General features: G+C 38.8%; 1 protein-coding gene across 1 annotated transcript; it reads left to right on the forward strand.

Annotated features, from left to right (window-relative positions):
* The first annotated feature begins 1,629 nt into the window (after positions 1–1,629).
* On the forward strand, positions 1,630–12,682 carry hepacam2 (HEPACAM family member 2). Its single transcript, XM_086171462.1, has 9 exons — positions 1,630–1,714; positions 5,232–5,591; positions 6,827–7,114; positions 7,905–8,204; positions 8,783–8,908; positions 9,194–9,215; positions 10,717–10,751; positions 10,901–10,974; positions 11,070–12,682. The coding sequence occupies exons 1-9, from the start codon at positions 1,660–1,662 to the stop codon at positions 11,172–11,174; spliced, it is 1,365 nt and encodes a 454-aa protein (XP_086027588.1). The 5' UTR covers positions 1,630–1,659; the 3' UTR covers positions 11,175–12,682.

Below are 12,682 nucleotides of genomic sequence, written 5' to 3' on the forward strand. Positions count from 1 at the left end.
ACAATGTAGTTCCCTCTGACTTTCTCTGTACTTCTTTGTCAGCATTCGGAAAGCAAATACTGTTTCTGAAGCACTCTTTCTAGGCATGAAACTTTACTGCTGGTCACAAATGCACTTCTGTTCTCAGTCCTGTTTCCACTACTGTATCCTATAACTTCACGGTATGGCTCATCGGCTTTTTTTATAATTAACACATTTCTGGATTGTACATTGTACCTTATCATAATTCTGTACCTTGTTCCTAAAAATCGGTACCAGGACAGTTCTCCTCCCTAGTATCTCGGGTACCTTTGGGTAACCCTCCAAGATCCTGTCGACCAAAATTTTAGTTCTAACTCTCCTAGACACTTCCATACCTCCACAGGTATCATCAGGACTAACTGCCTTTCCACTCTCTATCCCACAGAACAGCTTTAGCAATTGACTCCTCAACCGTACTTAACTTTATTGTTGATTGTCCCATTAGATGTCTGGCAAATTGTGTAAAATATCAATTACTGTTTGTCAAAAGTCAATACATTGTTCTTAAGAGGAATGTAAGGAACTGTTGTCATAGAAAGGTAAAGACAAACACAGTTTTGCAAAAACAGTAGGTTCATAGGAGACCCTAAATTGCCCCGACATGTGAATGGGAGTGGGTAGTTGTATGTCTCTGCATGTGAGCTTATGATCGATGAGTGACTGATCCAATATAAATTTGTCTAATGACAGCTGGGATCAGCTCCAGCTGCAAGATAAACAATAAAGATAACGAATGAATGAATGAATGATACTTCTTTAATGAAATTTCAGGTGAACATAGTCAAATATTTGCGTCCAACAACAAATATGGAAACAGCCTTCTCGGACCAGCGCATAAGACAGTTTTTACAGTAAAGCCCAAACAAACTGAAAGACAAACACAATATTGACCTGAGGGGATTTCTAGCCTCGCCATATGTAACTAAGATAAAAGCAACTCATCATTCTACCTTTGAATATATCGCCATTTACCAAATCTCCCGTTGGACTGACAAACAATTATGAAAATGTCAGCGCACCTCCAGGCAAATGATCCACGGGCTGTCGTCAGAGCAACAGTTGCCGGTGAGTTTTTTGAGTTTTGTCGAGCTAAAAAAAAATAAAAATCACAATTCAGAAATACAGTAATAACTGATTACCAGCCATTAAAAACTCAGAAAGTGAACAAAGTTCAGCAACACAGAACAGACCGTATGCCTTCTCTCTTCCATCGCAGCCAACATGGATACAGACAGATGGTGCAACAGTTGTCTTAATTATGTGACTCAGTTGCCCTTTGGTGGTCAGCGCTCGGTACCTACTGGCCAGTGGAAGTGTCATCGAGCAAGGTGCTGAATGGTTCTAATGCTCATGGTTCGACCATGGGTAAAAAAATGTATTCATAAAATGTTCAATTTCCCCAATTTTTTGTGCACATGAACACACTTGAGTGCTGCATTTCAGCCAGATGGACCTCTACTTCCTTGTGTCACATGGGAGGTGCCCATGCTCTTATTTCCCTGGCAAATACTGTCACCGCAGCCCGTCATATTTCTCTGGCTCCTCCTTTTCTTCCGCTCCATCCTCCATCTGTCACACACCCTTTACTTCCCGCTTGTCTGTCAGAAGTCTCACACCACCCGGGTAGATTTCGATGCCATGGCGGCCACTGGAGGAATGACGCTTTATGTCTCTGCACTGGTGATTCTCACAGGTGAGTTCCAGGCTAGATTTGTCTGCTTTAATCACGCAGAATTTGCCATGTTTCAGGGGTTTTTTTTGTGTGTGTGCCGTCAGTCAGGAGACTGATATTTGATGGGGGAAGTTACCTTTGGTGTGCGGAAAAAAAAAAAAAAAAAAAATCTCCAAGCTTTTGTTCTTAAAATGATTAGATCAGGAATATCTAACTAGAATAAAGGCCCATTAAGTTGAACACAATTTTCTGCAACTTTATTTGACCAATGTTATTGATTTGAAAACAGATTAACTGATAATAAAAACTATCCATACTTTTCTGCACATAGTGTACTTCAAAACCAGTCTATCAATGTCAATACTAACAATGCAAATTCCACAATTCGATGATCCATGGAGACTTTGGAAGCAAGGAATTACTGCAAGGATTAGATTTTCACAAAAGCTAAAACATTACATTACATTACATTACATTAAATTGCATTTGGCAGACGCTTTTATCCAAAGCGACTTACAATAGAGGACATAGGGAATGCAAATACACGATGCACAGGAAATATACAGAACAGTAAGCTTGGGTTAGTGAGGTTTTTTATGTTAAAGACATACACAAACGTACACATACACACACACACTAAATCAAAACTTCTAGATGTTTTTGGCTCTCCGTCAGCATTTTCTTTTGGTAGGTCCTTCTGGTTGTCAAACATTCCTTTTTTTTTGTTTGTTTTTTTAATGACGCTGACTGTAAGTAAAGAAATAAGGAAGAAATCATTGGAAACAAGAAGTGACCTGCTGTCCGTGTCCAGATGACTTGCGATATGAGACATTACTGGGTACTTCACATCAATCCATCTAACTGTGGAAAAAGTTAGATGGACGTTTGGTTCGTCGACCCTTCTCGAGGACGGTGGTGAGACTTATTTCGGACATGCACCGGTTGGCTTTATTTAGCATCCAAACAACTTGAACATCTGTGTGGGCGATAAAAGGCAGCTGCTTGTGCCTCTCTGCATGTATTTGTTTTGAACATGCGTGTGTGTTTATTAACTGAAACCACCACTGTGTGTATTTGTGTTTCTACTTGACTGCTATCCTTGAGGCTTTAAGTAATGCCCCTGCTAATGTGCCATTTTAACCATAACAATCGATGTCTTGTTTGGGGGCAACAATGATGGAGCGGGCTAGAAAAGAACTTTCGCGTTTTGCCTATTCAGCTGCTGCTGGCACGTATAAACAGAGGCATGCGCCTGCCATAGACAGCACACACACACACACACACACACACACATGAAGAACTCAGCCTGCAGGCATGTAAGGGTAGAGCGTGTCACAAGGGTGGTGGCAATGTATACAATATTTAGAACATAACACCAAACAAACAGAGTCTGTTGGGATGAGCAACACGGACGGAGGCATGACATATCAGGTAAACAATTGTGAGGAGAAAGAAGATTAGACAATACATGCAAGGTTGCGTTGTGATTGTAAAAAGAAAAAATAAAGTGGTAATAATGTGTATAATTAGGTAATTTTAATTCGTGTTACAGTTCAGCTTATTTAACATAAAATGTGGTGCTATTATGAAAAATGTATTTAGTCCTCTGCTTATAAATGCTTTGGGATGATACTTTCAAATTCATGTTTAAAAAGTTGTGAAAGGCTACATTTCCCTCCCCAAAAATGTGACCGTTTAATGTGCAAGACTTAATATCCAATTCTAGCCTGAGTTATACGATACTACGCAATCTTCCAAAAAGCTGACATTTCTCAGATCGAGTTGCATTTTAGTCGTTCTCGTGGCACAATTTGCTAATTTCAATCATCAGCATTTGCATTTCTTTTTCTTTTCTCACAGGTATTGGAATGTATTTCTGCCTGTTAATTTGACAATAATAATAATGTTCTTCTTATTATTAATATTATAATATGACAGAAACCACTTGAATAATAATGATAATAATATCAGCAATGTTATCATTATTATCATTATTCAAGTAATTTCTGTCACACTATCACTGATTTCTTATTTACTATATCAAGTATTCTTAAACTGTGTATTAATCAACTATTAATTTATTACTTGTTCCCATCTGTTACAAAATTAATTTTGCATCTGTTACAAAATATATCATTGGAAATAGAAATGACTTGATATTTTGATATTTTGAATTTCATATAATACTCCATGAATGTTAATTACTTGCTCCTAACTTGCTGGTCCCTTGCACTTTATATGGACAAGCTGTCTTATAGTGCAGCGATTCATAATTGTATTAAATATGGACATTTTCTTTTTATTTGAATGGTAACACTTGCTAAATGCAGGGTGTAAAATCAGGAACATGATCAGAATGAGGCATATCAAAGAAGTACTGTATGAGAAAAGGGATTTTTTGAAAATGTATGTTTTGGTGAGATGAAAGCTCTAATGAATTATTGCTAATGAACTAAGCTCTAATGAACTATTGCTGATCCTTGAATATTTGTTCACTGATTATCTATACAGCGTATGGATAATGCGAGCATCACTGTCTAAAAATGGCTATAAACACATCGCTAAAAAATGACAATGTTTAATTGAGTAGCATACTTAGGACTAACTCAGGTGAAATGGCTTTTGCTATAGTTGGGCTGTTGTTTTGTTATTATCTTTTCAATATAAGGCATAAATGTTATTTGTTTTGTCACCTGTTTGTGATAGAAGACTATTGGCCAGAATGAAAGAAAAGGTTTTCAAGACAGTGGTGAGACCAGCGATGCTGAATGGCCTAGAAACCGTTACAATGACGAAAAGACAGGAGGCAGAACGAGACATTGCAGATATGAAGATGTTGAGTAACGGCACATGTTAGATGTTTTGAGAGAGGAGGATACAGAGAATAGGGTTAGATGGAGAAAGTTGATTAGCTTCTAAAGAGTTTTGTCACCTGTTCCACTGATTACGATTAGATATATATATATATATAATACATATACATATTAGGTTTAGTACTTCCAACTGCCTTAAGTTGGGAGATATAATGGGATGTGGGAATACAAGGTCTTTGTCCGGAGACAGTTATAGCAACAGATAACTTTACCGGGGTATTAATTAGAATATTCAACGTCCAGCTAATTTCTTGTTTTACTGTTTGGGTTCGGTATAGACACTGTGTTTATGTTGCCAAGAACTGGACTGCAGACTTCTTGCTCGGCCTCTTACTGCATGCAGACAAATATGACTGACCTTTTATCAGCCGTAGATCCAAGTGAATGGAACCTAAAAAAAGAGCCACAGCCACCAGGCTCATGACAATTCATTTTTCTCCCACTGATCGCTGTATATTTTCTCTTTTTTAATCTCTGTTAACCCAATCTAGACCATGTTTACATGCCTAGATACATCGAGTTGCTGCCATGTGATTAGCTATTTTTAGCTAATAAGCAGCCTAACAGGTTCATAAAGTAAGCGGTGAGTGTATTTGTCTCAATAGTATTTGTGTTGACTGGTTATAAGTGTTTAACAAAAACGATCCAAATCTCTTTCCACACAGAAGTCAGCTCGAAGTTCATCTCCGTCCCTTCCTTGGTCCACCATGGTGTCCAGGGAAAGCCTTTGGTTCTCGCCGTGGACACTCATTTCCTGATGGACGAGGCCGAGATCCAGGGAACATGGTCCCACACAACCTCCAGCGGCATCAGGACCACATTGGTGACTTTTACCAAAGAGTCTTCCATCATTGACATGATGTACCGCGACCATCTCTTTTTCAGAGAACCTAGTTTTTCTTTGCTGATTTTGGAATTAACTCAGCACGATGAAGGGGATTATCAATTAAATGTCAACATCGCGGTTCACAACAGAACAGGGCATATTGACAAGGAAGAGTTGACAGTACATGTAACTGTGGATGGTGAGTGTTCATTCAGACTGCTAATTTAAAAGGTTTTAAAGGGACCCCCGGTTTCCAGGACGTTATTGTCCTATTTGATCAGTATTTAAAGCATCTACATAAAAACAATGATAGTATCACTCAACATATATTAGTTTGTATGAAATTGTCACAACGATTTTCAGTCGTACGTCGCCATTGTTGTTTACGTTGCAACGCTATCTGGGTCATGGGGTTGACCTGGGCTCGGTTCCGTTCATTTTATCAGATGGTGCAAAAACATGTTATCTGGGCGACCCTTACAATTGGATAATGCTGAGGAAAGAAGTCAAAATTGGCTTTAAAATGACGATGAACAAAAACAGGGAGAGGCAAGAGTCGGAAAAAGGTACTGTTGTGCGTGCGGCAACTGAGTTGCTATGCTAACAGAGACAGAGCATCTGTTAAAAGAAGCTCCACTCTTTGTTATTGGCTGTTCGCCGTAGACCTTCGGACTGCTGAGTTGACTGACCGGGTGACTCATTGTCAGCTTCCTCTGTGATCGTGCCCTGTCTTTGGTCATCAGATGCTACTTCTGCAGTAATGGGTTGTTGACATCCTTGCAGAAAATCCAGCATCTCCTGTCTGTGGTGTTTCTTCGAGCGGGCTTCACTCGTTTCCCATGGATCTTTTGAATGCATGTGAAAGAAAACCATAGGCACCATCTGGCTTTGGTGTCTGATTAAAACTAGCAGCAACCGTGAGATCTTAGCTTAGCTAGGCTAAATGCATCCGGACGAGAACACGGCTAGGGATCCTTCGGAAATTGTATAACTCCACAAGCAATTTCCAACTCCTTTCTTCTCTTATTGTCTCTTGGAAAGCTGTGGAGACTAGCATCGGTCCCGCTGGTTCCCTCGAACTGGAAATTGCACCCAAAAGCAGCAAAACGTGGCATTATTACCTTATATACTGTGCCGAGTGAAAGTTAGCAACAGCTGAAAGCTAATACGAGCAACCAGAATACATCATCAACCCAACATGCTGGTAAAACATTGTCAGGTGCCCCTGGGTTAAAATATGTGTTACAAATTGCAATTTTTAAAGAAATAACAATTCTTCTTGCATTTTTAAAGACAGAATCTTGGATGAGAAAACAGTAAAGCATATTTATGCCTATTAGTCTTCTCAGACAGGGGTTCCCTTTAAGGCAAACTGTCCTGTGAATTTTGATAACACTAAAGAAATCAGTTTATCCATGTGTCATTTTTTTTCAGTACCTGTCTCAACGCCAGTTCTTGAAAAGAACCCATCATCCGCGGTTGTTGAGGACAAGGGAAATGTCACATTGACTTGCTCTGTTGAAAGAGGAACCAGAGTTACGTTTCAGTGGCTGAAGAACGACATCCCACTGGATCACAGGGACAGATATCACTTCTCCAAAGACAAGTCAATATTATTTATAAGTCCTGTGAGAAAAGATGACAAAGGGACATATTGCTGCGTTGCTAGCAACTCAGTCAGCCAGGACCAACACAGCAATGCCTTGGAACTCAATGTCTACTGTAAGTAGAAATTTCTAGCTGTGTCTTCTACGTATCATCCATCTATTATCTTCTCACACTTATTTTCACTGTAAAAATATAATGTCAATTTGTCCACAAGGACGCAATCTTAAAGTGTTGAGGTTGCAAAATAAGGCTGGAAAGAAACAAAAACAAGTTATACAGAACCCAGCAGTTTCTTGAATTTAAAATGGAACCATAATATTTTGCTCGGTTTTCTTTTTACTTATAAAGGCACAAAGTCAATAATGAAGAAGGGCACCTTCTTGTTTCTCCACTACATGAGCGTAGCTCAATTTTGAAACCAGGATTGGAGCCATAAGGAACTCCGGTTGGATCTCATCCAACCCCAGTGTGCTTTTTAACCACTCCAGGGATGAACACCGCTATTTCTATTAATTTATCCCCGAAATAAGTTAGACCCTGTAATGCTTTGCTGTTGTCGATAAATGTAAAAAGATAGTATCATTATTAACAATATCTGCCATCTCCAATGTTCATATTGACCTTTCATAAATGGATCCGTTTACTCTCCACAGCTCAATTATTGGTGTGGTTTCAATTGTGGATTCGATTGTTTTATATCAATTTCTGCAAGGAATGTGTTATTTTCACACCTGTACCATAGAATCTCAGGTTTAAAAATATTTGACCTCTACAGACCCACACAGATTTGGTTTTATTGGCGTTTGGGGACGATTCTGAAATAGAGCAAACCCTCCTGTAGTACCAGTTTTACAGAAACCTACTAACGGTAATTCTTTTTCCTGACCCCTGCTGGCTCGGACAGATGGCCCCTATAACCTGGAGGTGAACTCAGTCCAGGGTCTTCGGACGGGCGAGGTGTTCACCATCAACCCGGGGGAGCTGGTCTTTTTCGAATGCCAGGCGGATTCCAACCCACCGAACAACTACGTCTGGATTTCCAAGAGCCACAACAAGTCACAGGTCATCACCGAGGGTCCGACGTTGGAGGTGCGATCCTACAGACTAGCCCAGGCTGAGGAGTACTCCTGCCGTGCCTTCAACAACGAGACGCAGAAACAGGATGAAACCCAGTTTACTCTGGTGGTAGCCAGCTTAGGAACAGGTGGGTGGAGAATAAAACAGGATATTTGTAAATAAAGCATTTTGTGGATGTCATTTGACATGCAGGAAATATTATCTCATGCAAATATCAAGAGCCTCAAGAGTCAAAATTTGTGTGTGCTGGTCTATACAGTCAGATACATTAGTAAGATAGTTACTTACACGCCACATTTTGGAATTTGGAAGCTTTTGCAATGCTCCGTTTGGAGTAAGATTCTGGCATACATGCATATGCATACAGTAGCAAAGGTGGGAAATTTCCTTTAGGAAATAACATGTACAAGGGTTCTGTGGAGCTTGTATTTTATCTCCGTTGCTAGGTTTCCTTGCCTGGACTCTGGGCGAGTAAACAGAGTATAATAGCTGCCGACTTTGTTGACAAAGTTTTATAGCATGTGAATTTCTGTTAGCTGACTGGGGCATGAATATGTTGTCTTGGAGAGAGGGTTGCCGTCGGCTGCTTCTGCCAATAGTTAACATCTGTTTATTCAGGCAGGGCCATGATAGCATTCAATTTAATCTGACACGAAAAAGATTTCGAATTTACCGTGTCTTTTTCCTGTTTGTGTTTGTTTCCAGGCAAAGAGGAGCACAACCAGCAGGGCAGCTCCGTGTCCCCGCCGGCGGTCATCGCTGTGTGCTCTTTGTTCTTCATCAGCTGTTTGCTGCTTGTCGTCTTCGGGAGACTCTGTAACCCCAAAAGAGGTCAGATGGCCTTTCCTCCGCTGCTGTATCAAAAAGATTTATAGTAGCAACACTGAGAGATGGTTGATAAACCGCTGTTATTTCTGTACTCAGGCTTATCAGTAAGATGATCAGAATTTAAATGCATTTCTACATAAGATATGAATAATATTTTTACTCATTTGCATGGTAATTTTTAGTCAGGCTGAAAGTATTTGCAAAAGAAAAAACAACCGCATCTTTAAATAATTTCTCACTTCTCTTTTCCCCTAACTCGACTTCCTCGTGTCTATTTTTCATCAACAGTGCTCATCAGCATTTACAGCAGGTAAGCTTTTAAATCAGGAGTGTCCAAACTTTTATTTCACTGAGGGACACATACAGAAAAAATATATGAGGGGCTGGGCCACTTACATGAGATAAGGTACATAGTCTCACCTTGATAAGATAAGATAAAATAAGATAAGAACAACGTTATTAATCCCGAAGGAAATTGTTGTGCCAGAGTTACAGAAAATATAACAGTAATAAATAATAAAAAGAAAAAGGCAGAATTAGAAATAAAATAAACTATAAACTATAAAGTGTCTCAGTGAAACTATAAAGTGTCTTAGTAAACAAGTGATAAAACTATAAGTGTCTTAGTAACAAGTGAGGTAAGGAGTGCACAATAGTATGATAAAAGGAAAAATTGTAGTGTAGCTGTTATGAAATGAAATATTGCACTATTCTGAATATTGCACAATATATATGAATATTGCATTAAAGTGAGAGAAAAAAAGGATTTTAAATGGATAAATTGATTTTTAGTGATTTATTTAGAAAAGATGTTGGGAGCTCATTCTCAGAACAGCGGAGTCAGATTTCTTTAGAGACAATACAGTGCAGTGTCAATACAGAGAGAAAATGATAAAGGGGAAAATGCATTTAAGGCTTGTTATTTAAGTTACTAGGCTGGGTGTTTATATGGGTCGAGGCGCTAATCATCCAGTTGATTCGTGTAGCATTACTGTTTTTATGTTTGTTCGGTTTGTTTTTATTAATGTTTTTATATGGCCGATTTCTGAATCCACTTTTGGCTGACAAAAATCCCTACAAACGTCAGTTGATCACAGAGCAGCCAAAAGTGCCTCACACTGAGGAAAGTTGACATCAGCTGATTTTGGTTTATGCACAGCGATATGAACTTGTGTGTGCACAACAAACGCACATGTAAGAAAGTGGTGTGCAAATCCGACCAGTGACAGAACTGATTTTTCGCATTTTTGATATCGGGTGATGTAACGCACAACTGTGTTTCTGGACAGCTGACATTGTGTAAGTCCTGCACTTTTTCCGGGTACTTTATTTTGTCATTAATGAGGAACTTTTTTATAAAGTCTCCATCTGAGAAAGGCTTGCGCTGTCGTACGATGACTTGTGTGACCTCATAGGTGGCTATTGTAGCGTTTTTCCGACATGTGCAACACAGAAAAGTTATGTCACTGACTTGCGCAGAACCAGCGTAGGACGCCTCGATCCGATGTTTGGTTTCTTTGTGTCGTTATACATTATACTCTTTCTCTTCTGTTCTGCCATGTGTGAAGACCTGTGTAAATTTGTTTTGTGATTTTCTTTTTTTTGTCAGAGTAGCTGCCTTGCTCAACAGTAGCTTCCCCTGGTGTTAAAATTAAGAACCAGGCCATATTCTGTTCCATTTATAAAATTTCCTGCAGGCCAGCCGGCCATAGTTTGGACACCCCTGCTTTAAATTAAAGCAGTGAAAAAAAAACACAGTGACTTAAATCAATATATTAGTGTATTTAAACAGTCTTTTTGCATCTTCACAGTGGACTATCCGAGCAGAATAGAGCTCACCAATCAGGTAAAATCTTTCTTCATATTTCAGGTATTAGCTAGTTAATAATTTTTTAAAGATCATAAGTACAGATCATTACCTTGAGAATGCCGTGAGAGTAAAAAATTTGCTCTTGCGGTAATCGAAGCCTTTATTTTGATCTTATTTTTTTAAAGGTCACGAGGATGCAACGGAAGACTTCGGAATCTACGAATTTATCCCTGTGCCAGGGAGAATAGAGTCTGTTCAGGTGTTTTATTCCCCTGTATAAAAAAAAGATTCATTTTTTTTTTTTTTTTTTTGCAAGCTGTTTGATATCAATTTTCCCATATCGCCGTCTCCCAGGCACCCTGTAGGTCACTGGCTCGTCTTGAGTCAGCTCCAGACACGCAAACCACCATCTACGATGTGATCCAACATGTTCCGGAACCCCAACACACAGCGCGCTGAGAAACGTCTCAACAGGAGGCTGAGACGGGAGGAACTGAGGACTATAACTTTATTTTTGTACTTTCCCCTGTTTAAGCAGTGCTGCTCAAGCAGTGGATCACTCGCACCTTGCATAAAGTAGGAAAGACATTCATATGTGTGCATTTCCTTTTCGTGCACTGTTTTTGAATGAAAAGGTGATGTTTGCGGTGATATTGATATTTAATTGTTTATCTGTATTTAAAGTAAATGATTTTTATTTAAATTTTAAGATAATATGAGGCCAAGAAAGGATCCACGATTTGGGTCTTTTTCCTTTAACAAGTTGTGTGTTTTGCTTTCAAATACCGGTAGGTATAATTATTGTACAATGCACAATGCATGAATTCTACAAAATATTATTTATACACAAATTTAATTTGTTTTTTTTTAGGAAATGCTTAGCCCTGTTTCCTCAAATGAAGCATATTTCTGCTCTGCCATAAATGGAAGTTATTATCGAATGACTGTTCATAATTCATATATTTGTTGTATACTTTCTAACAGTTTTGCAAATAATCATGCAAATAATCATGCAACATACTGCAGTGGATAAATAATGATAACCGTAATAATGTTTCTCTGCTGATAGTAGAAATACAGGCGAAAATGAATACTTTGACTCCCACGCTGCAACATCCAGCTATGATATCAGATGTTCATTAGTGTAGCATTACTGTTTTTATGTTTGTTCGGTTTGTTTTTATTAATGTTTTTATATGGACGGTTTCTGAGTCCACTTTTTGTGCCTGCTGATCGTCTTTTATTGCCACATAGCCGGACATAGTGTGCATGTTTGGCTGCGTGTTAAGGACTCAGGGAGTTCTTGCCGGTACTGTCAGCTATGGATGGGAGCCAATGCTAACATCAGCTACCGCTAGCATCAAGGCTTCCAAGAAGAATGGATTTTATAAAAACTTTTTGGACTATTTATATTCCACATCGGCCCTCTCAGTAGTCCAGCTCTTGAACTCTGATCCCCCTTGAGCCGGGATTTTAACAGTATTACATAACTGAGCTGCTCAACTTGCACTAATAAGGTCTAATAATGCTAATGTCTGTGGTGTTTGAGTGTGTGTGTGTGCATGGATGTGTGTGTTTGTATAGATATATTTATGTTAAGTGTATAATTTTCTATTTTTATTGTGCTATTCTCATTTCTTTTAATTGCTCCTTTGGAATAAATAAAGTGAGTGTATTGAATTGAATTGAAAGTGCATTGAAACGAACTGAATCAAATAGAATCAAATCAAATTAAATTGAATGAAAGTGTACATTATTTGAATTGAAATGAACTGAATCAAATCAAATTGAATTGAGTAGAATCAAATCAAATTGAGTAGAATTAAATCTTATTGAATTGAATTCAGTGCATGAAATTTTGTCGAATTGAGATTATTTAATTTGATTTAATTGAATTGAATTGGACCGGGCGGCACGGTGGTGCAGGGATTAGCGTTTTAGCCTCACAGCACGAAGGACCCTGCTTC

The sequence above is a fragment of the Fistularia commersonii genome, chromosome 24 (assembly GCF_037954325.1).
Source record: "Fistularia commersonii isolate RoL2024-O1a breed Wild chromosome 24, RoL_Fcom_v1.0, whole genome shotgun sequence".
Taxonomy (NCBI): domain Eukaryota; kingdom Metazoa; phylum Chordata; class Actinopteri; order Syngnathiformes; family Fistulariidae; genus Fistularia; species Fistularia commersonii.

Coding starts and splice junctions, on each gene's coding strand:
- hepacam2 (XM_086171462.1), top strand. CDS start 1,660: ATGGCGGCCACTGGAGGAATGACGCTTTATGTCTCTGCACTGGTGATT. Junction 5,592..6,826: donor AGTACATGTAACTGTGGATG/GTGAGTGTTCAT, acceptor ATTTTTTTTCAG/TACCTGTCTCAACGCCAGTT. Junction 9,216..10,716: donor CTCATCAGCATTTACAGCAG/GTAAGCTTTTAA, acceptor GCATCTTCACAG/TGGACTATCCGAGCAGAATA.